This window comes from Myotis lucifugus, unplaced genomic scaffold (genome assembly GCF_000147115.1).
Source record: "Myotis lucifugus unplaced genomic scaffold, Myoluc2.0 scaffold_504, whole genome shotgun sequence".
NCBI lineage: Eukaryota > Metazoa > Chordata > Mammalia > Chiroptera > Vespertilionidae > Myotis > Myotis lucifugus.
Genome location: NW_005871552.1, coordinates 341497 through 366751, shown reverse-complemented (window position 1 = coordinate 366751; position 25255 = coordinate 341497). Strand labels below are relative to the sequence as shown.

The following is a 25255-nucleotide window of genomic DNA, read 5'->3' as shown; positions in this document are numbered from 1 at the left end:
TGGGGGAGGGGATGGTTTAACAAAAAATAAGTAGCATATTCACAAAGAAACTAAGTAATAGTTGTTAAGTGTTGCCTCCCTTACATCTAGCTTGATTCCCTTCCCCCTCCCCCCAACCAGTTCTCCCAGGTGCATTTAGTTAAAATGTGCAAACACTGTGTGTGTGTGTGTGTGTGTGTGTGTGTGTATTTCAGAGAGAAAGGGAGAGGGAGAGAGAAACATAAGTAATGAGAGAGGACCATTGATCGGCTGTCTCCTGTATGCCCCACAGTGGGTATCGAGCCTGCAACCCAGGCATGTGCCCTGACTGGAAATTGAACCGTCACCTCCTGGTTCATAGGTTGACACACAACCACTGAGACATGCCAGCCAGGCCCAACACTGGTTTTTAAAAGTCTAATATTCTGGTGTGGGATAATAAGTATTTGCCGATTAAAATAGTTGCTATCAATGGCTAGTCCTTCGGATTTTTGGAGTCGAATACTAGCATTTGCTTTTTAAGCTGTCATAGTTCAAAATGGAGGGTATGATTTATACTGATATATTTGTGGTTGGAAACTTTAATGTCGCCAAAATCTTCCCAATTGACATCTGAGTATCTCACTTATGTTTCTGGTCAATTTATTATTTTAAAACACCCTGCCAGACCATAGTGCTTTACAAAGTTGGCAGCATATTGCTGATGACCTAAATTATTATTCAAACTCATTGTAAGTGTTCTAAGTGTTTCAGTATACAATTACCCATTTTATCCATTTGCAGTGCATTTTAGTGGTGCTTTATTGCACAGAAGGGTTGTCGTTGCCCCCCCCCCCCCAGCCCAAATAACCACAAATAATGTTTAAGTGTTTTAAACTCCACTCCCTAGATTTATTTTATTTTTAGAGTGCAAAGCACCTTCTAGAACATCAGAAAGTGTGGTCCAGTTTCCATTAGGTTTCTTCCAGGTAATAACTCCTTTCCATGCTACACTCGAAGCTGCATTCCACCATGTTTCTGCTGGCCCTGAGCTTTCTTTCAACCATTATTTCCTTCTATTCTCTGGTTTTCCCCTGTTCTGCTTTGCTTAAGTTCAATTTCTTTCTTTCTGGTCCCTTCAGATCAATAGTTTCTAATTATCCTTTAGGTCTTAGTTTCAATATCACTTTCTCAGAGAGATATTTCTAGATTCTTTCCTTCCTATGACATTCGATCTCTCTGCTGTATTTAGTCATCATTGTGCTTTCCCATCATAAGTTTTACACCTTATTGCAATTATACGCTTCGTGGCCGTGTGCCCCTGTAATTCAATCCATAACCTTGAGGGCCCATGTCTATCTTATGGCACCTATAATCAAACATTAATACTTGTGCCTTGAAATATTCACACAAAATATGATAAATGTACTATAAATAGTCTCAAGTCTGTTCAGGTTCTGGTTTTGCTGCCGCATAACTCTAGTTGGGTTGGGCCATTGATGAATTATAAAGAAACGTTTAAGTTTGGGAGTTTGGGGCCTTTGGAATTACTAGGCAGAGGACCATGGTAGGCACACATCTTGGTGGAATGCTGACTGTTGAAGCATCTCTTGAATGTCTCCTTCCATCCTCAGAACCGTCATTAGGTCAAGCCACAGCTGTCACCTGGATTGCAGAGTGTCCTCCTGCTCATTTCATTAGCAGTCCATTCTTCAGAATGAATGTCCTAAAACAAGTTTTGGTCATGTCACTCCTCTATGTACATCCTCTCAGTGGCTTATATTGCCCAAAAGATAAAGTCCACATTTCTTAACCTATGGTACAAGTGCGTTATGATCTGGGTTGTTTGCCTCTCAATTCTTCAATAGCCACTCCCTACTTTTACATTGTACAAACATATCTTTCATTCTATAGTCCTACTTGCCTGCTAGCTGTTCCTTCTGTCTGGAATAGACCCTTTATCCTTCCTCCATCCTTACATCCTTTTCTATCTTATCTATTTTTCAGGTTTTGAATTAGATGTCACTTCTAAGGAGGCTTTTTCACCTCAGTTCTAAACTAGATGTGCCCCCCCCCCCACTTTGTATTTGGTCAATAACTTATACTCCTGCTATATTGTGATGTAATTATGCCACTAATTCTCTAGAGAAGGTTTCTCAATTTGGACATTTTTTATATGCTTACCTAGTGACCTCTGATGTTTAATACTGCCCTCTGGCACTTGACCTGCTTCCTCTGGTCCTTGACCTCTAATTCTCACCCTGCTTTTGGAGTCAATTCTAGGCATGGTTCTAAATAACTTACACTAGGTTTCTCTACCTTGGCATTATTGACATTTGGGGCCAGATAAATCTTTCTTGTTGGGGGGTCGTCATTGTAAGCATCATTGTAGGATGTTTCGCAGCATCCCTGGACTCTACCCACTGGATGCCAGTAGTACACCCTCCCCTACCCCATTGTGACAACCAAAAATGTTTCCAGACATTGTCAAATGTCCCCGGGAGATACAGTTACCCTAGTTGAGATCCACTGGTCTAGACGGAAAGTTATTTGAGGCAGAGGCTATGCTGTGTGGGTCTTCATATCCCTAGCTTGACACACATACGTCCCCTTAAATGTATTGAATTAAATTGTTGAATAATGTGGGGATGAGGGTACTGGACAGGAAGGGGATGGATAGATGGACAGAATAAGAGAGAGGTAGATTAGCTCTCTCATGAGGTGGGTATGAGAGAATTTATAGCAAGTGCTTTTTGAGGGGCTGAGCTACCACACACGATGGGCTCCGATTCCATTCTGCCTCTAAATGGCTACTTTTGCCTGTGGGGCCATCCCCCACGGACTGCTTTCCTGCCCCAGAGCTGCAGGCACAGAATTTCCTGATTGCTCAGAGACTGCCTTAGAACCAGCCAGGAAGCATTTGTTAAGCACTATGTAAGTAACACATACAGATATAAATCAGAAGCAATCCCTGCCCTCAAGGTGCTTTGGCCCAGTAACAAAGACTCCAGTGGGTTTTGTCTCTGTCCACAGGTCCCTTCCACCTTCCCTTCCTGGCATATTTCTATTTCTCCTACTCAGTTGAGGTTATATTAGGCCTTTCTACTGTGTTGTCCTATAACACCTATTCTTTTCCTTCATAGCATTTTCATAATTTTAATTATATAGTTTTTTTCTATGTTTATTTAATATATTTATTCATTGAGACTAAACTCTGAGGAGGAAGGGAAATGCATGTTTTATTTATGTTTCTATAGCTGCTGGCATAGTAACTGGCACCACATAGGCATTCAATACATAATTTATATAAAAATAAATGCATGTGGCCCTGACTGGTTTGGCTCAGTGGATAGAGCGTCGGCCTGCAGACTGAGGAGTCCCGGGTTCGATTCGGGTCAAGGGCATGTACCTTGGTTGCGGGCACATCCCCAGTAGCGGGCGTGCAGGAGGCAGCTGATCGATGTTTCTCTCTCATCGATGTTTCTGACTCTCCATCCCTCTCCCTTCCTCTCTGTAAAAAAGTCAATAAAATATATTTAAAAAATAATTTTAAAAAAAATGCATGTGGTGTGCCCTCCAAGAACCCATGTTCGAGTGGAGGAAACCGTGCATACTTCCTTACCAAGTTCTCCACCAAACGAACAAGAAAGTACAGTGTTGAATTTGGGAGTAAAATGGGAGAATAAATTGGGCTAGAAGTATCTGGGTTGACTTTATGAAAGAAAAAAATTAGAAAATTTAGAAGATTAGGAAAAAAATAAGTAAAAACTACTCATAGCCAAAGGCTCACTATCAGGAGGCAACCCCTTGGTAAATTTCAGCCTCTGTTGTTTTTTCCTATTCTTTAAAATACAAGTTGCTTCATACTTTGAAATATTTCATGAACACAGAAAAATAGAATAATATAATTTCTATACAGAATAGTTAAATCTTAACATTGGGTATTTTTTGCTTTATATTAAAAACTTAAAATTGTATTAAAAAACATTGCATATATAGTCAGTGCTGGCTGTGTACCCCTCCCAGATGCCATTTTCCATTTTCCTTCTACAGAAGCATCATCCTGAAGCATCAGTCCCTTGTATGGCTTTCTACTTACATTATATGCATGTATATTTATAAGGTGTGTGTTTAGTTTGAGGATCCCAAACTTTGTACAGTATGGTATTATACTGTGTGTATATTCTGCAACTTGCTTTTTCATTTTAACATTCTGTATAAAATATATCCATGTAGATGTGTGTAGCAGTAATTCCTTCATTTTTGCTTTATGGTATTCTAGGATTATATTGTGTAGTTTATTCATTCTGTCAGGGGAATTTTTGGACATTTCCATGCTTTGCTATTAACTATGTTGCTATAAACACGTGGGACATTATCTTCTTGTGAATAGTTAATAGCTTCTCCAGAGTTTGGATCTAGAGGTAGAATTGCTTGTACATAGGTATATGCATCCTTGAGTTCTTATATGTTGCCAGATCATTCTCCAGAGGAATTGTACCAATTTCAGTGCCTAACATCACTGTCTGGGAGTTCCTATTGCTCCATATCCTTGCTAAGCCTTGGTATTGTCAGACTTTCAAATTATTGCTAATTTAAAATATTCTATTTTCTTGATTTCTGGTGTATTTGAGCATCATTTTTAATGTTTATTTGGCTATTTTAGTTTCTTCTTTTGTTATGATTTATATCTCCTATGTTTTTCTATTAGATTGCTTCCCCCTTCTATATATTTTTATGTCTTTATATATTCTGGTTATTTTATTTATCTTTTGTTGATATTTTAAATTTTAAATATGTTCTCCCAGTAGCTTTTCTTTCCACTTTATGTGCTTTGTTGTGTTCAAGTTTTACTTTTAATTAAGTCATATTTATTAGTCTGCTTGTTTATGGTTGGTGCTTTTTACATCATATTTAATAAATTTACTACTGTGTACTTTGGGGTTATAAAGAGATTCTACCATATTTCTTTTTTCTAAAAGTTTGCTCTGCTCTTCAGCATAAATCAAATCCATATGGAATTTATTTCTGTGTATGGGTATAAGATAGGGAACAATTTTCCATGTGAATAAACTAGTTGCACAAGCCAGCCCATCTGATGCATAGTCCATTTTTCCCTCACTAATTTGTATGCCATTTCGACTTGCATTCAGTGGGATTGCTCAGTATGTACAGATTCTGCTACATTGGTCTGTAATATATTCTTGTGTCACTTCTAAACTGTCTTACAGGGGCTTTATAGATTTATATACTACTGTATTATGTATGGCCCTGTGGTAAGAACTTTTAATAGATGGTTATGGTTGGAACTTAGGTTCTGGCGATAGAATCCTGGGTGGTTGCATTAGGAAAATAGATGAACATGATATTGTGAAGGGTTTTGAGCAGAACTTTGAGGATACAGATTAAATGTGTGTGCCTGTGGGGCCTAGTGGGTCCCTGGATGCTGGTGGGGATAGCAGTAGGGACTGGGCTGTGATCTTTTAACACCAACCAATGGTTTTTTCCCAAGGGGACTAAGAGTCTCAAAATATTAGTATTTGTGCATTCCCTATCAACTTGTATATATGCTTTATGGGATTTTTTCTGGAGACCTTTCTGTTACTTTTCCTTAAAATGTTATTTACCCTCTAGAAACCTCACCAGATGCTTCAATCTTCTATCACCTGAGAAAGCCTCTAGAAACCCATTCATTGCTTTGGTGTTACAGTCTTCATTTAAAAATGGCCATTTTCTTTTTTTAGTTAATGTGACACTTTTTTAAAAAAAAACTTGAGGTTTACTCCCCCCACTTTGCACTGAATTGAGTCATAAAAAAATGAATGCTATTTTTAAATGCTATTATTCTTTTGAGAAAAAAAAAAGGTTCAATTTAAAATGTTTGTCTAAACTGCAGGGAGTTTCTATCAACTGTGCTTGCTCCTACTAAGAATGAGTAACATGACCTTTCTTTGATTTTAGAGAACAAGAGTGATGTCACGATGCTCCAAATGTATGTCATCTTCCTTGTTTTGGTGGCATTTGAACTCTTATTAAGTAGAACTGAATTAGTAATGATCAAATAACTTAGAGAAAATTGGCAACATACAGGTCATTAAGCCCTCTGGTGCTTCTGCGATGTTTGAAAAAGAACTGTTAAAGAGATGCATAATGGGGAGGGAGAGTAAAACAAAAACTATGTTTTTCAAATTGGAAATGTCTTTATTCTCTTTGCAAACTATAAAAGTACAAAAAGTTTACACAATACCAAAGGGTATAAAACAGCACTACCCAGCAGAACTTTCTGCAGTGATGGAAATGTTCTGTGCTGCCAATACAGTAGCCATTAACCACATGTGGCTATGGAGCACTTGGAAGGTGACGAGTGCGATTGCAGAACGGAATTTTAAATGGTATTTAATTTTAATTAATTTAAATTTAAACAGACACATGTGGCTAGTGTCTGTTGTACGGGACATTCAGAGCGATAGCCATTTCGGAGTGTACCCTTCCGTGTCTGTCCTTGTGTATCTGTTGGTTTCTATCTGCTGCCTCCTGCCCATTTCTTCTTCCTCTCTGTGTCCTACCTATCTCTCCTATCTGTTTGTTTTCCTCTCACTTTCTCTCTGTTTCTTTAGCTTTTAGCCTGCCTTGCACATACTCTCCCTGCCTACTCTCATCTGCCAGCCTACCTGCTGCTGTCCTTACCTGTCTCATTCTTTCTCTTGCTCTCTCTATGTATGTGTTATATACACACATAACCCATTCTGCTTAGTTATATATCATGGACATTTTCCTTTTTCGGTACATATAGATCTATCCAAGTTTTTGTTTTTGTTTTCAATGATAGGATAATATCAGTGGAATGAATGTACCAGTACTTACTTAACCTGATAGGCAATAGATTGTTTTCATTTTTTTCCTTCGTAAATATATGTATATTTTTAACTACTACAGTTTTTCCTATTATAATTTTTCCTGTGTGCTTTTTGAATACTTTGTTGTTGTGCATGGGGTAGGCTTGTTCAAAACTGTGAAATCTGCCTTTTGTTTTGTACTTTGGTACCTGTTGGAATTCACTTAGCAATTCAAATAAAGACACCTCTAGAGTCACTTACCTGTAGCTTCAAGGACCATATTAAGGTTACAAGTCTTTAACAGTGCAGTGTGCTAGGGGAGAAAGAAACTAGAACGCTTTATTGACATGAGTGTCTGCTCATTACTGTCTATCTCAAGTTGGCCAGTGCAATTGCATCTGCCTTTCTTGAGGCCATCTTGGCAAGGGTGTTTGTAAAGGCACCAGCAGGCTGACCCTCAGTCCAACCCCTCCATCTTTGCTTCATGGTCAGAATTCCATTTGGGAACAATACCTGGGGCTCCAGGTCTCTCTGATCTCTCGTAGATTTGGAAGGAAATCTTAATTCCTACCCAAGGTTTAATTGAAAGAGTGGTCATGTCTGCCAAAGGAGGCAGCTTGGAGGGGAAGCCTCAGAGAAGTTTCTGGTAGCAGTAGGGGTGGGTGAGGGTCAGCGGAATCACTTTCTGGCTAACACCTCAGTTCTGTTGAGTTGGCAATTTTTTTGCCACATCTCCCAGAATTTCCTGAAAATATTCTGTTGCCACTCATCTGATAAAAACCCTTGTTTTTTTCTAAAATAACTTGTTTAATGAAATTCCATGTAATAGTTGCTTTTCTTATTTAGCAAATGGGCTTTCATAGCCCTAACCGGTTTGGCTCAGTGGATAGAGCGTCAGCCTGCGGACTCAAGGGTCCCAGGTTCGATTCCGGTCAAGGGCATGTACCTTGGTTGCGGGCCCATCCCCAGTAGGGTGTGTGCAGGAGGCAGCTGATCGATGTTTCTCTCTCATCGATGTTTCTAACTCTCTATCCTTCTCCCTTCCTCTCTGTAAAAAAAAAAAAAAATCAATAAAATATATTTTTAAAAAATGGGCTTTCATACACTAAATCTGTTTTCAAAGTTTATAATATGCTGAGGTCATTTCCAGGTGATGTTCCAAGTGATGATTAAAGATTTTTGTGTTTATCTGAAAAATATTTTTCTTAAGGACAATGATGTATTTATAGGAAATAATTAAAATAATGCTGCTTGAAAAACAAAGGGCTTGCGGAACATCTGAGCCGCCTTTCCCTTCATTAGTTTAGTCACTTCCAGCACAGAAATTGTAATCCTTCCCTTAAATAATTACTTTCAAGGACTAATTTCAAAATCCTGAATGTCTCTGGCTACTTTAAGAAAAAGCTAAAGAGATAGCAATGTTATAAGGAATAAAAAGCATACAGAGAGCTTTTATTTTACTGATTCTACTAAGTAAAACCACACATACCACTTTGGGAAATTCTTGTACTCTGCTGAGATTAATTTGTGTACTTAGCTTTAAGCAGTGACTATAGGAACAGTATCCTCTCTTTAAAAATGAGTTGTTATTTTCTTTCAGAAAACTTTATACGTATAGCCATGCTATATTGCCAAATATCTGGAAGTCCAAAGCGTATTAAATCCTAAATGTTAGACAAAACAATAAAAAATATTAATGTTGATTTCACTCTCTGCTCTTTTCAGAGTTAGCCTGTATTATGCCTGTGTTAGGAAAATTTTTAAACCCTATGATCATTTATTCATCAGAATATTTGTGTGTGTGTGTCAGAACAGTTGGTAAGAATAAACTTTTTTTTTTTATTTGGAAGTTTGAAGTATAATTAGAAAGTCAAGACAAGCTAAAAATGAGGTTTAGCATGAGGTTTTTTGGTTTGTTTTCTTAAAATCAAAATTTAGATTAATAATTGAAATACTTTTTATGTTATTTCACATAATGGAGAACCAGGAATGTTGTTGACAAAATAATAACACTAATTGCTAACATTTATTGACTACTTTCTATGTGCCCAAAACTCTACTGTGCACCTCACATCTAATATTTTTTCAGTGCTCCCTTTAATCCTGTGAAGTAAGTACCTTTGTCACCCCCATTTTTTTAAAAAAATTCTGCAGCTTTGAAAGTGTAAGTGGTTTGCCCACCAACTAGAAAATTTCAGAGCTGGAATTTGAACCCAAGCAGGCTGACAAACAAAGGAGAAAGCTTCCAGCACCACAGGTCTTATGTGACCCGGTCTCTCATGAAATAGGGGCTAAATGTTATGACAGTTAGGTGAGTACATCAGCCAGGAAACACCATAACTGAAAATGAAGCCCATGAGCAGCTACTGAATGCCTTCTTAGTGCCAAGCATGATTCCAAGCACTTGATATCTTTGTCTCATTTCATTTGCACCCCACAAGGGAAGTATTATTTATACCCATTTTACAAAGAGGCTTAGGGAGGTTAAATGACTTGCCCTTAGTTGTGCTTCTTGTAACTTCTGAAGTTGGGATAGTACAGAGTGATGGATTAACATTGATAGGAAAGATTTTTATTAGTTTAGAAGGATTTGTCAAGTTCTGTTCAGTTAAATATTTTAGTAATTGACTAAGATCTATAATAATAAAAGTGTAATATGCTAATTAGACCGGATGTCCTCCCAGACGACCTTCCAGACGAAGCTGCGGCGGTGGGGGCCGAGGCAGAGGCAGCTGTGGTAGCAGTGGGGGCCGAGGCAGTCGCCCTGGTGGCGGGGGCCAAGCCCCTTGCACGAATTTCATGCATCGGACCTCTAGTGAATATATAAAGGGAAAATTTCAAATGACAGAAAGCTGAGAGAGAATATATAAATTGGAGAATGGATCAAATATTCAAAAAGATCTTTTTGATTTTTCTTTTTACACATAATTAATACAATCATTTGTTTAGAGGTAATAATAAAACAATACTAAAAATCAATCTCAGCATGTTCTTCCTCCCAGGAGCACATCTGCACCTTTCCCCTCTCGCTCTCCCTCTCCATCCCCCACAGGTCTGCATCTCCTAAACTCTAGGGACCCCACACGGCTTGCAACCAGGGCAGCAATGGACAGTAGCAGTTCATCCTGGACAAACACCCTGAGCCTCTTCTCAACGCCCCCGTTTCTCTGACTTCTTAATGAGCCAGAGTTGCCCAGCCTAAGCTCGTTTCTCTACCTATTCCCTTTCCTATTATCCTAGGCCCTTTGTTGTTTCACTGTTCCCAGATTTAATAAACATCCTCTAAATTAAAAAATAAAATTCACCCTCACCTCTGCCAGAAACCACTCCATCACATTATCCCAGTCACACACAGTTCAATTTTGTTTATCTTTTCAAAGAACCAGCTCTTGGTTTCATTGATCTTTTCTGTTCATTTTTTAGGCTCTATTTTGTTTATTTTTACTCTGATCTTTACCATTTCTTTCCTTCTTCTCACTGTAGGCTTTATTTGTTCTTGTTCTAGTTCCGGTTCCTTTAAGTGTAAGGTTAGATTGTTTATTTGAGATTTCTTTCTTGTTTCTTGAGGTAGACATGTTTGCTATCCATTCCCTCTTAGAACTACTTTGGCTGTGTCTCATAAATTTATATCTTAATTTTCATTTATTTCAAGGTATCTTTTGATTTCTTCCTTGATCTCATTGTTTAGTAGCATGTTATTTAGCCCCCCCCCCCCTTTTTTCAGTTTTCTTCTTGTCATATATACACTGTATTATATTGAGGTATGTTTTGTCTAGTTCCACTTTGCTGAGTTACTTCCTACCATTATGATCCGAGAAGATGCTAAATGTGATTTCAGTCTTCTTAAATTTATATAGGTTTGTTTTGTGGCCTAACATGTGGTATGTCCTGGAAAATGTTCAATGTGCACTTGAAAGGAATGTATATTCTGCTGCTTTTGGGTGAAATGTTCTAAAATATCAATTACCAAATATCTAATACTAGAGGCCCAGTGCATGAAATTTGTGCACTCGGGGGGAGGGGGGAGGTCCCTCAGCCCAGCCTGAACCCTCTCGCAGTCCAGGAGCCTTTGGGGGATGTCAGACTGATGGCTTAGGCCCGCTCCCTGCCTAAGCAGGGACATTCTTAGCGCTGCTGTGGAGGCAGGAGAGGCTCCCACCACTGCCACTGTGCTCGCCAGCCATGAGCCCAGCTTCTGGCTGAGAGGCGGAGGCTCCCCCTGTGCCCTTGACAGGAATTGAACCCCGGACTCTTCAGTCCACAGGCCGATGCTCTATCCACTGAGCTAAATCAGCCAGGGCAGTTGACTTTATTAAGTATTTGCCTTTGTCAGTGAAAATTTATTTTTTTCTTATTTGCATTTCTAATCTTTTGTTTTTTAAAGATGTCTCTCTAATATCTATAATAATAAAAACATAATATGCTAATGAGACAGGACAGCTGGACATCTTTCCGGACGAAGCTGTCACGGCAGTGGCCGAGGCAGAGGTGGTTAGGGGCGATCAGGCAGGCAGGTGAGCAGTTAGGGACAATCAGGCAGGCAGGCGAGCAGTTAGGGGCATCAGGCAGGCAGGCGAGTGGTTAGGGGCAATCAGACAGGTAGGCAGAGTGGTTAGGGGCAATCAGGCAGGCAGGCAAGCAGTTAGGGGCGATCAGGCAGGCAGGTGAGTGGTTAGGGGCGATCAGGCAGGCAGGCAGGTGAGCAGTTAGGAGCCATTGGTCCCGGATTGCGAGAGGGTGCAGGCCAGGTTGAGAGACTCCCTTCTCCTGTGCACGAATTTCGTGCACCGGGCCTCTAGTATATTGTAATACTGATTTAGTGGTGATGATCTTCATTAGCTTTTTCTTGTCTGGAACGTATCTCTCCTTCAGTTCTAAATGATTCACTTGCCAGGAAGAATAATCTTGATTGTAGGTCCTTACTTTTTTTAGTATTTTGTGCCAATCTCTCTTGATTTGCAAAATTTCTGTTAAGGAATCAACCAACAGTCTTATGGGAGCTCCCTTGTACATAAGTAAGTGTCTTTTAAATTGATTTTAGAGGGAGAGAGGGAGGGAGGGAAATTAGGAGAAAGAGAGAGAGAGAGAACCATCAATGTGAGAGGGCAACCTTGATCGGCTGCTCACCCGTCTTGCCCTGACTGTGAATTAAACCTGCAACCTTTTGGTATACAGGATGATGCCCCTACCAAATGAGCCACCTGGCCAGGACTGTCTTACTTGTTATAGTCATTCTGGTGAATGGAAAGTGGTATCTCATTGTGGTTTTAAGTGCATTTCCCGAGTAATTAATAATATTGAGAATCACACATACACAGAAAGAAATATTCCAACTCAATGAAAAGACAAATGACCTAAATATTTATTTATTTCTTTATTTATTTCTTTATTTACTTATTTATTCTTTTATGAGAGAGAGAGATGTGAGAATATTGATCGGCTGCCTCCTGTAACCCCCCAGCCAGACCGGGGATTGAACCTGCAGCCTAGGTATGTGCCCTGAACGGGAATTGAACCCACAATCTTTTGGTGTATGGGACAACGCTATAACCAACTGAGCCACACCTGCCAGGGCCAAATAACCTAATTTTCAAATGGGCATTTCTCCAAAGAAAAAATAAATAAATAAATATATATATATCTCCATAAAAAGATGCTCAACATCATTAGTCATTAGGAAAGTGCACATCAAAACCACAGTGAGCTACTACTTCATGGCCACTAGGATAACTATGTGTTGTTGTTTTTTCTTTAAGGAGGATTTGGAGAAATTGGAACCCTTATATTTTGCTGGTAGGAATGTAAAATGATGCAGCCACTGTGACCAACAGTTGGATAGTTCTTCAGGCAATTAAGCATAAAGTTACTATGTGACCCAGTTATTTCACTCCCATGAAAATACCCAAGAGAATTGAAAACATATGTTACACAAAAAGTTGTAAATGAATGTTCATAGCAAATTATTCATAGTAGCCAAAAAGCAGAAATAATCCAAAGTCTGTTAACTGAAGAATGGATAAACAAATTGTGGTAGATCCACACAATGGAATATTATTCAGCCATAAAAAGGAAGGGAATACTTATACCTGGTACAACATGAATGAATCTTGAAAACATGTCAAGTGAAAGGAGTTATACACAAAAGGCCACGTATTATATGATTCTGTTGATATGAAGTGTCCAGAATCTGCAAATCCATTGTATGTTCTATTGATACAAAATATTTAGAACAGGAAAGCCATAGATTAGTGGTTGCTAGGAACTGGGAATAGAGAGAACAGGAAATGACTACTAATGCATATGGGATTTATTTTTAGATGTGAAACCAATGTTCTGAAATTAGACGGTAATGGTTGCACATCTTGTGAACATACTAAAAATTATTGAGTTGTGCAATTTAAAATGATGAATTTTTGGCATGTGAATTATATCTTAACAGAAAACTCTTAATACAATTTTCACAGTTGATTAAAATTGCTATTTTATGATATACTAGAGGCCCGATGCACAAAATTTGTGCAAGAGTAGGCCTTCACAGCCCCGGCTGCCTCGGCCACCCTCTCAGCCCTGGCATTGTCCGGAAGGTCATCTGGATGGTCGTTCAGTTGTTCGGTGGTTTGGTCAATTTGCATATTATGCTTTTGTTATTATAGATATCAGTATGTTTAATACAGAGAAGAATTCACAAGTATTTTGAAGGACTATGATACAGTGAGAATAGATTATTTCATATTGAACTAATAGTGTTTGAAATGTGTTCATAGTTGTACTAGAATGCTGTTACAAAACTCTGAATATGAACTTTAATTTGGTGTGTACTCTGAACTGTTATTTTAGAGTACAGTATTAACACATTTGCATAAAGATAGACAGTAATGACATAATATCTAAGTAGTAATTTGTATTAACAGATTCCAGAAAACTTTAAAAAGACCCAAATTTCTAATTGAGATGTCCTTGGCATCAACATAAATCTTTAAAATGCTTTGTGGAAGAACCTCTCTTATCTATCCTCCACTTGTTCAGTTTGTTGGATTACCACTCTCTCCAATCCCCTTGTCTTAGGACATACTGAATGGTCATGGCTAGGAAATGACACTGAAGTCTGGTGATGCATCTGTTCTCACTAAGTTGTATGCTAACCAAAAGTCAGCTGTGTTTATTCCTAAATCTGTTTATGCCAGTAGTTGTAGTAATCATAATTATGTAGTTTGACTAAATATTATGTAAACTGATGAAATAAGAATGCAAAAAAAGTTAAATGTTTGGGAACACAGAGGCATATTACTTAATACTTTTGAATTGAGTGTAGGCGAGAAACTAAAAATATTGGGTAAAAAATTATAAAAACGTTGATGCATTCTGTGCTCAAAATCTTTTAAATTTTTGTTCTACTTTAAAGAAATGGAAACTAGAAATTATAGATAGTCATGGTTTATGCCAAGGTCCTGACACATCTGGAAAGAGAAAATCATGGCCCTACATTGGAAGACTGGCAAACAAATGGACATTTATGCAGTCTAATTTAAAAGAAAATGTTTCAAAATTGAGTATCATTTTTAATGACTCCTCTTTAACTGAGTTTTTTTCGGTTTACCGTCAAACTACTTGGCATGGTTGCCTTAGATAATAGGGTTTCTCTTTTGGTTAATTAGAAACCAAAGAACTAGATTACAAGGTAGGGGACTCATGGTCCCACCTCTGCTACTTAACTAGTTACAATAATTTGGGCAGGTAAATTAAACTTTGATTTTTTTCATGTATTTTGCAATACTTTTGAATTTAGCAAAATATCTTTGTTTACATTCTAGTGATTCCTAATATCAAAAAGAATAAAGAGTTAGAAAACAAATTTCCCTCTTTTTAGTATGCCTTTCTCTTCTCCTTTCTCTCGTTCCGTCTTTGTTTCCTTTTCCCATCCTCCTTTCTTCCCTGTCTTACAGAATTGGGAAATTGGAGTACAGTATACTTTTTATCTGTTAAATAAAACATTTATGCCTCAGCTGGTTTGGCTCAGTGGGTAGAGCATCGGCCTGTGGACTGAAGACTCCCGAGTTCAATTCCAGTTAAGGGCACATGACCGGGTTGTGGGCTCGATCCCCAGTGTGCGGTGTGCAGGAGACAGCCAATCAATGATTCTCTCTCATCACTGATGTTTCTATCCTTCTCTCCCTCTTCCTTCCTTACAAATATTCTTAGCATTTAAATCAAATGCTAATTTGTGGTTCAACAAAATTAGAGTTCCTTTTTGACCCAGTAGTTGCTAAATATGGAAATCATCTTAGCTTAAAATTAATTCTCCAACCAGTTCTTACTCTCTGAGAATCATTCATTTTTAATAAATTTGGAAAATGCAATTGTTCAAGCTGTTAAAAGACTTGGGTTTTGATCATTTTACTTGGAGAACTAATAAAATTTTCTAGTTCTTTATATCTTTTTATATGGCAATTTGAAAGCCACGTGTGTTTTAAATTTTGCTAATTCAAATTTTTATTTATGGATGGATCACAATGAATATTTCAGAAATAGTGTTCACTTAAGTATTAGTTGTAGTACTTAAGAATGCATCATTTTTTAAGATGTTAAGTATGGAATTTGTCCCATGTTATGTTAATTTGAAACAAATCTACAGTAAACAAGTTAAAAAATAAATCATCTCACTGGCATTTTTAGAACTATAACTGCCACTTCAAGCATAGAACAGTTATGTAACTTTTTCTATACAGTGTATTCTCAGAATTTGGTAATCTTATAATATTTTTGCTATGTATTTTATGGTGATATATAAAAATCCAGCTGCTACAAAGAAAACCCCTGCTTAGAAGTTGTTTATTTGAAACACTTTTACCTGATGTCAAAAACATTCTTTTATATTCAATACATCTATGACTGTAGATTTCATTTTTTTTTCTGCTTCAGAGTTTAATTCCAGATAGTTATACTGTGAGAGTTTTCTAAAATGGAACAAGGAAAGGGTTTCCTTCATCTGTCACGAAGCAAGCATGTTTTACTAACTCCTGTTAAGCACTTATGTTACGTTATAATTGCCTAATTGACATGGTCTTGACATCCAGGAGATACAGGGATATGATTGAGTTGTCAGTGGAACCCCAGTGCCCATCCCAGTGCCTAATGCTCTGGGCCTTCAATGTGGATGTTAAAAAATTGTATAAATGGATCTTTTCACAGCTTTATCTTCCTCTTTCTCATGACTCCCCTCTCCCCCAAATATTTCTGTCTCTCCCAATTATTTGCTCCAAATTATTGGCGTTTTTGGCACATAAATATTGTGTTATTGTGAAAGAATATGGGCTCTAAAGTTGATGTTAATCTCTCAAATTTGTTTAATTTTTCCAAGCCTTAGTTTTCTCATCTGTAAAATGAGAATAATACCTACCCACAGAGAGGTCATTAGGGAAAAATTAAGGCACGCAAAGATGAGGCTTAGTGCCAAGCTTAGTAGAAATGTAGTAAATATTCTACCCTTTTCTTATTTTCACTTGTTATTTTCATTTTTTAAATTAGGAAACTGAGTCCCTGAGAGGTTAAGTATCTTGCCCAAAATTAAATCCCTATATCTCTAGCCACATTTTTTTAGAGCTCCCTCCAAGGGGCCTGTAGATTCTCAATTTACTTTCATCTTCCCTACTACTCATTCCAGCTTTCCAACTGCACAGTTCTAAAAGCCTCCACTACTCTCAATTCTTTATTTTCCTTTTCAAATTAGCCAGTCATCAAGCCTTAAAATTTTGCCTCTTAATTGTTAATTGGAATTTATTCCCTCTTCTGCATTTCTACCATCTTAACTTAGTCCTTCAGCATTTTAGCAAGAGATTTTACTAGTTACCTACCTCTGCCAGGATTACCTTTCTAAAATACCAACCTGATTATATAGAGTCCAAATTACTTCACAATTGTGCTTTAACTTACCACACCAGCTTATCTTCTGCTCTCTCCACCCCCAAGCCATGCCCTTTCTACACTGGTCCCATCAAACCGTTGCTGTTAGGTGATAACTGTTCATACCACTGTACTTTGATGAGAAAAATTTCCGTCCCTACCAACTTCTATTTACCCTTCAAGACTTTCCTAGTTTACCCAAATAAAATTAGGCATTTAATTCTTAGGTTCCTATAGCACTTCTTACCTACTTATATTCTGTTATTTTTCACACATGGTGTAATAGTTTGCTACTGACTTCTCTTCCCACTCATTGGGCAGATGACTTATTCTCTATAAAATGGGGGGGAGGGGGTTCTACTACATTAATGAATCTCAACCTGGCTACACATTAGAATCACTCTATCAAGAACAATTGTATCAAAATTTCTATAGATCCTCCTTGCCCTAATCCATCAGGGATTTTTTTCCCCCTCAAATGATTATGATATTGTGAGGAAGGTTAAGAATCACTTATACTAGACCTTGGTTCTAAGATACCTTTCAGTTAAAATATTGCTATTCTATGAATTTACACAGTCTTTTGAAATATAAGAACATTCGAGTAATCAAACCAGGAGTTAAGTTAGAAAAAAATAGGGGAACAAAAACAAATCTATACTACATATATATCATTGTAAACCCCATAACAGTGCTATAATTTTATTTGAATCATAATATTAAAGAAATGAAGAGGAAAAAATAATCTTTTGTATTTATCTACATGTTTACTGTTTCTGATGTTTTTCATTCCTAATATTCAAGTTTCTATATGGTAACACTGCCCTTCAGCCTGAAGAAATTCTTTTAGCATTACTTGTAGCATGTGTTTGCTGGTGACAATTTTGCCTTCACTTAAAAAGGGTATTTTTGTTGGATGTGGAATTCTGGATGTGTAGTTATAAGAAACTCTGGATTCTGTAAGGTTCCCTCTCAGGAGTATTGCTATATTTTAACACACAGTTAACTTTGCTGAATTCACTTTTGCAAACACCGTCTTTTCTATGAAATCTCGGTTATATTCTTTTTGCCTTAGTTGGGCTGTTGGGAGTCTGCCCTGTATGTGCATAATTTAGGGGTCAACCAGAGGCTTGGGCAGAGTTTATACACAGAATTTAGGGGTTCCTCTTTTGTGGTTCTCTCCTTTCTGGAAACTAAATATAGAGTCAAGAAATCGATCCACATATACATGGCCAGTTGACTTGCAACAAAGGTGCCAAGGCAATTTAGTGAAGAAAAGATTACCTTTTCTACAAATGGTGCTGAGACAATCAGATGTCCTTATGCCAAAAAAGAAAACCAGAAAACTTTGATTCAGATATCACAACATATATAAAAATTAACCCAAAGTGGATCATAGACTTAAATGTAAAACAAAAACTATAAAATATCTAAAAGAAAACACGAGCTAATCTTTGTGACCTTGGGTTAATCAAAGATTTCCTAGCTTCAACACTAAAAACATGTTTCATAAAGGAAAAAATTGATAACTTGGACTTCATCAAATTCAAAGCATCTGTTCTTTACAAAACACTATTAAGAGTATAGTAAAATAAGGCATTGACTTGGAGAAAATATTTGCAAATTACATACCTGATAAAGGACTTTTGTTCAGGATATATAAAGAACTTTCAAAATGATAAGAAAATAAACCATCTAATTTTAAATATGAAAATAAAATAACTAAAATAAAAGATTGATCATAATCAAGTGTTGGTTAGAAAGTAGAACTCTCATTCACTGCTGGTAAGAATGTAAAATGGCACAACCACTTTAAAAAACAGGTTGTCAGTTTCTTTAAAATCTGAACATGCAGCTGCCATATGATTTAGCCCTTTCATTCCTAGGTATTTGCCCAAGAGAAGTGAAAGCATGTGTCCATATAAATGCTTGGACAAGAGCTCTAGCAGTTTTGGCTCAGTGGATAGTGCATCGGCCCTTGGACTGAAGGCTTCCTTCTGGGTTCAGTTTCGGTCAAGGGCACATACCTCTGTTGCAACTCGATTCCCGGCCCTGACCAGGGCGTGTGCAGGAGGCAACCAGTCGAGGTGTCCCTCACATCAATGTTTCTCTCTCTGTCTTTATCCCTTCCTTTCTCTCTCTCTCTCTCTCTCTCTCTCTCTCTCTCTCTCTCTCTCTAAGAAAAATAATAATAATACTTGTATAGGAATGTTCATAGCATCTTTATTTTCTAATAGGTAAAAACTGTAAACAATTCAGTGTCCACCTATAGATGAATGAATAAACAAACTGTGGTATGAAACGCTACTAAGCAGGCAACAGTTTTATCAAATGTTTTGCCACTGAATGATATGGACCGCCATCCTTCTAGCTTTCAGTAACAGTTTGTTTTTGCTGCCCACCGCTCAGTTCCTAAGCCAGTGTCACATATTTAGGGTTTTTATTGTGTCTTTGGTGCTTCAATTATTGATTTCTCTGTCAATCAGGTTAATTTGTAGCAGTTAAAATAGATTTTCAAGCCAGACTGCTTTTTTATTTTCATCAGCTTCAGTTGACTTTGTCTCATTTTAGGTTGCATTAAAATCTTTAAGTAATGACACCAGTAACTATAACTTTTCTTTAAACTGTCCAAAATATCATACAGAATACTTGCAGCTTTTATTTACCTAGTTGTTAGATGGGAAATATATTGTTCCTGTGTGTTGTACAAGAACCTGAGGTCCAGAGAGGGCAACTGCCGCATAGCAGGGAAACTGAACTAGTACTAAGGGATCCCATTTTAATACTTTTGTGCAAATTGAAGAAAAATAAATGTACCACATACTTACACATTCTTTATTTTGACAGTCTCTTCAACAGACCACATTTAAGAGGTGTCTCGGACTCCCCGTTGCCAGTGGCTGGAACACAATGGATCACACAGGGGCACTAGACACTGAGGATGAATTGGGACCTTTAGCCCATCTTGCTCCAAGTCCTCAAAGTGAAGCTGTTGCCCACGAATTCCAGGAACTCTCCTTGCAGTCCAGTCAGTACTTACCCCCTCTGAACGAGCGGAAGAATGGTGAGTTCTTCAGCATGTGCAGTGGGGACTTTGATTTGATTTAGACTTTGTGAGCCCAGTTTATTTCTCTTTGGTAGTAATTTTGTTGTTGCTGTTGCCAGTTACATTTGGCAGTTTGTCACACAGGAGAGAACCTCATAGGAGAACTTCTTTGTTTTGAGTAACAGGCAGAATTTCACTTTCCATCCAGTTCTTCCATTATTTCCTCATTATCTTTAGTAGTAGCATTCTCTTTGGAAATGAGCTTTAAATGCAACCATTTTAGCACCAGCAGAAGATTTCATGCTAGAATGGTATTGGAAATTGGCTTTCTGTGCTGATTCCAGGGAAGATAGATTTGTGGAATTAAATGGGTTCTCCTCCCAATTTCCCCATCTCCAATGTGTTGCACCTTAATTTCAGAATTGGCAAAATTTGCGCTATCTTAATGATCACTAAGAAAACAAGAATGTTTTATTTGAGTATTTTTATTTTAATGAGTGTTAGATATGGCCATATCTTCAGTCTTTGGCTGGCTCATCATTGGATACAAAATGAATATTTTCTATTAATTTGTTATCTGTTCAGGAAATTTTCATTGATTACAGAGACATCTCAGAGTTTCCAAAAACACAATACAGTGGGGTCTTGACTTACGAGTTTAATTCGTTCCGTGACGGAGCTCGTAACTCAAATTACTCGTATGTCAAAAGTGAACGGGTGAGACACGTGATGCTGAGCTGATGTTGTGGCATTCACTGTGACCTTCGCTGCGCCAACTAGCGGTGGGGTATCTGAAGCTGGCTCGTAACCCGAATTTTAGCTCGAAACTCAAAGCAAAAAATCGGCCGAGAGACGGCTTGTATCTCGAAAAACTCGTTAGTCGGGACGCTCGTAAGTCAAGGCCCCACTGTACTGCCAATTTTTAACGTAAATTAATGGAGATGATATAACATATTCTTAATACTTAAAACATAAAACTAGCAAATATAAACTATTAAAATTTGCAAACACACTAAATAAGTATGCATAATAAAAGTGTGGGGTTAAGAATTTCAACTGGATTTACTGTGCTTTCCTCAGTTCTGATGAGTGTTATATTCCCAAATATATTTTTTAATTTAATTTTAAAAGCCAGAAGAAATAAAACTGGTTCCCTGTAGAACACTTCCTTGTTATTTATTTTTCTGGGTTCTGAGTATTTCCCAATTCTTTTCATTATTGGCCTTATCTTATTCAGGAAAATGGATAAAAGATATACGCTACTAGTATATGTCTTTGGAGTATAACTTGTTCTCCCTTCAATATGATATCTGATACTTGTATCTGATACTTGTTAGGCACAACCCTTGTGCAGTTTAATTGGTACACAGCAATATTTTGGCTAAGGTGCTCTCAAAGCCTTCATGAAGCTGTGGATGATGGATGGATGACGGCTTTAGAACCTTCCATCAATTAAAGGCCTAGCTTTATCTTAGTGTCTGAGAGAGAATAACCACATTTTCTGAAACATAACTAAATGTGATCAAACTTACACTGTACACTTGGATCAGTATAATAATGTTCAAATTATTATCTGCAAAAAAAAGAGGGTTGATTGTTTATAAAATTGCCCTAATATACAATTGCTCAAAAAGATGGTCATATGTAGCAGAGGAGAGAAGTGAAGTGTGTGAAATAAGTTTATACTCTGGAGATTTACTTGATTCAGCTCACCACATTATCTTATAAGAATGTTCTCTTGAATATGTATGCCTGAATATAAGGTAAACTCAAATACAAGGTGGTCTCCCCTTATAAACTTTTAGGGAGGTTGATGAAATGGTAAAAGTTTTAATTTTTTGATTTAGTTACATATATATAATTCAAGTCACATTTTATGAAGCAGTACAATAATATAGAAGAATTGCTTTATCCATGCTTATATTTTATAAAACCAACTTGCTCAAACTCTATCCATGAATCTTTGTGGTGTTTTTATCCTCTTTGCATCATCCAATTAGCATGAAAATCCAGGTGCATCTTCATTTCTGTCTCTTTTGTTTAAGTTACAGCAGTTGTTGAATGCATGCATGATCTGACATTGAAGATTTTATGTGTAGACCACAGGTACCATTTACAAAACAGTGGGGCTGCAGTTTTTTGTTTTATTTTCTTGTATGTGTCTTATAGTTATGTATTCATGATCTCGATAACATAATTACTCAAGTTTTAATCTGTGATTTACAACATTTTATGGGGCTATAGTTTCTGTTTCTGAATTTAATCCCCTCCCTTTTTTTTTTAGTAGTAATACATTCACAGAGTTTAAAAAGTAAAGGGTGCAAATTGGTAAACAGTGAAAAATAGGTCACCCTCCCAGTCTTGTCCCTTAGTCATCCAGTTGCTTCCCCTCAAGTAGCAACTGTTAACTTGTGTTTTTTTCTGAGAGAATGCTATTTGATTACTTTTTTAAAAGCAGTTTTGAAAGTCTTTGTAACAACATCCAACACTTTAATTTTAAGGTTATAACCTAGGAATAATTAATGTGTTAATTTTTCCCCACTGTTTTTTTTATTCTATTAAGGTATTTCTGTCCTAAAACCAGCTTCTAATGAAATTGATTTAAAACATTTTTTGAATTGAATTTGTTGGGGTGACATCTATATAATAAAAGGCTAATATGCAAATCGTCTGAATGGCAGAATGATCAGTCACTATGACTCGCACTAACCACCAGGAGGCAGACGCTCAATGCAGGAGCTGCCCCCTGGTGGTCAGTGCGCTCCCACAGTGGGAGTGCCACTCATCCAGAAGCCAGGCTCATGGCTGGCAAGCACAGTGGCAGTGGTGGGAGCCTCTCCTGCCTCTGGAGCAGTAAGACACTCCCCAACTGCTGGGGGCACAGGCCCGGCTGAAGGACACCTTCCCCCCCACAAGTGCACGAATTTCATGCACCAGACCTCTAGTTGGTTAATAAAAATGTATAGGTTTCACATGTACAATTCTGTGACACATCATCTGTATATTGCATTGTGTGTTTACCATCCAAAGTCAGATCTCCTTGCGTCACCTTATATTTGACCCCCTTTACTACCTCTCCCCCAGTCCGCTTTCTCTCTGATAAGCACCATACTGCTGTCTGTGTCTATGAGTTTTTGTTTGTTCATTTGTTACTTTCAGTTTTATATCTCACATATGAGTGAAATCATGTGGTTCTTGACTTTTTTTTTGTCAGACTTTGCTTTGCATGATAGTCTCAAGATCAATCCATGTTGTTACAAATGGCAGTGTTTCATCTTTTCTTATGGCTGAGTATTATCACATTGTATATATGTACCACATCTTCTTTATTCAGTCATCTATAGGACACTTCAGTTGTTTCCATGTGTTGAAATATGCTACAATGAATAATACTGCAATGAACATAGGGGTACATATACCTTTACGAATAAATGTTTTACTCTCTTCATAATTTTTTAGGAACCTCCATATTGTTTCCCAAAGCTAATGCATTTTTCTCAAATACTTTTTTGTTTAATATTAAGTAAATGAAGGAGCATCTTAGAATATGAGATACTGTGTAAGGACTCAAATATGAGAGAATCTTCTTTTTTCTAACAACTGACTTCAGGAAGTTAAAATCCTTACCTTATATTTAGGCATACACTAATTTTAGGTTTATGATACATTAGCCTAATTTGTGTATATATTACAAAGCATAAATGGAATCCTTGTACAGCTATCGGAAATCTAAGTTTTTATTGCAGTTAGGTAAGTACTGTAGAACCACATAAATACATATAGATGGGAGAACCATAACTTTTTTACCTTAATGAATTTTTCAAGTTTATTCTTCACTTTTTAGGTCTTCTTAATGCCTGTTTAAATCATATCATATTCAAAATGTAGGTATTAGCCTAAAAATTAATTAATACAAAATATGGTTAAAATATTTTGAAATAATCAGATTTAGATATTTTCTTGATGGTTGTATTTTATTGTTATTCCTAAGTATTTGAATTTCACTTGTTAGAATTATTTTCTTTTCTGTTGGGGAACAATGACGACATTTCAATTTGGGCTTAGTGTGTAGAAGGATTATGTCACCAAAAATTTTATAAATAAACTTTACTTGAACTTGACATTTAAGTAATGATTCCAGGATCTCCCCTTATTTTTTATTAATATTTATGTTGGCAGTAGTAGTGGAGTGGCAGAATATTCCCACTACTGGACTAAACATGAAAGATGTTTAGTAAAGATAAGCTAGGGTTTCCTTTACCCTTGAACGTGGCCAAAATAATTCTAGTTAGTGGCACTTCAAAAGTAAGGCAACCATTTAGGCAATTAACTCTTACCAACAAGTGAGTCCTTCATAAAAGAAAGTGGATATACAGAAATGCATAAATAATGTACCTTTACTAAGACAGTGCATACACATGGATGTGGAACTTTGTTTTGACATTTTATACACATTAGACTCATTTTCATGTTTCAGTAATAACACATTGCGGACGGATCATGAGAATTCTCATGTTTTCTGTTCTAAGATTTGTGACCAATCATACTTTAAAAGATATTAGCTTGTAAGAACATGCAATAAATAACTTCAAAATGCAATGGGTATTTAATTTGAAAGCGTGCCTTTAACATTTATGTAAAACGTTTTTTGTCTTCACTCAATAGGAACTTATCTGGCCACTGGGTAAAGCTAGCAGTAAAATTACTGGTCCCCAATGTGTTAACATTCCTTTAGATGAGGGAAATCAGTCAGGGGGACAGTTAGTTCTTTTATTGTTTAAACTAGTAGCCCTGCACATGAATCCGTGTGCCAGTAGCTCTCTGCAGGACCTGGCCGCTCCGTGCCCACTGCCCAGAGGCTCTCTGCGGCCCAGAGGCCCATCCCCGCCCCAGCCTGGCCAGAGCCCATCCGCGGCTGGGCGTGGAACGCTCACACTGCCCACTCTCAGTGGCCACCCCCCCCCCCCCCCCCGGGACTGGGGGACTCCGGCTGGGCTGAGAGGACTGGGCGCCGCCATCTTTGTGACGGAGCGATGGTTAATTTGCATATTACCCTTTTATTAGATAGGATAGGAAAAGCTCAGGTGCTATAGATTGAGTGTAGCTTTATAAAAGGAGGGAAAGGCAAAGTTGATGAAGACAATATACCTGAAAAAGCTGCGGCTCCTTTGCCAGGATCCACACCTAGATGAGACCATGAAGAAGCAGCTTTTCATTCATGAGGCCATTTGCAAGACTAATCTATGCTGGTTGATGAATTAAGCTTTTAAGTCATGGCCAGCAGTATCATATAGTAAGAGGATATAGATTCCCCTTTTATAAAGCTGTTAGATATTTCAGTACTTTTTGGTATGTCTCTGAAGATGAGGTTCAATCATGTTAACATGGCCACAGATATACCACAGGCCAGCTGTCAGCAGTGTCAAGTACGTGGAAAATAAGCATCTGCCACCTTCCTCTCCCTAAATTAACCGGCTTTTTAAAGCTGTATTATTATGAAATAGCATGTTTTAGG

The 25255-nt window shown here is 37.5% G+C and overlaps 1 protein-coding gene across 8 annotated transcripts in view; it reads left to right on the top strand.

Moving 5' to 3' along the window:
- MKL2 (MKL1/myocardin like 2) overlaps positions 1-25255 on the top strand; it is a 188789-nt gene that overhangs the window by 42843 nt on the left and 120691 nt on the right. For 5 of the 8 annotated variants that reach the window (XR_002826495.1, XM_023744982.1, XM_014446123.2 and 2 more), the window contains 2 exons: positions 5920-5950; positions 19542-19758. Coding sequence is in view for 7 of the 8 variants with exons in the window: in XM_023744982.1 (XP_023600750.1) it covers positions 19605-19758 (154 nt within the window). In the remaining variant the exon portion in view is untranslated. Of the gene's footprint in view, positions 1-3984; positions 4082-5919; positions 5951-19541; positions 19759-25255 lie in introns of all 8 variants that reach the window. The other 3 variants (XM_023744978.1, XM_023744981.1, XM_023744979.1) reach the window with 2 other exon arrangements.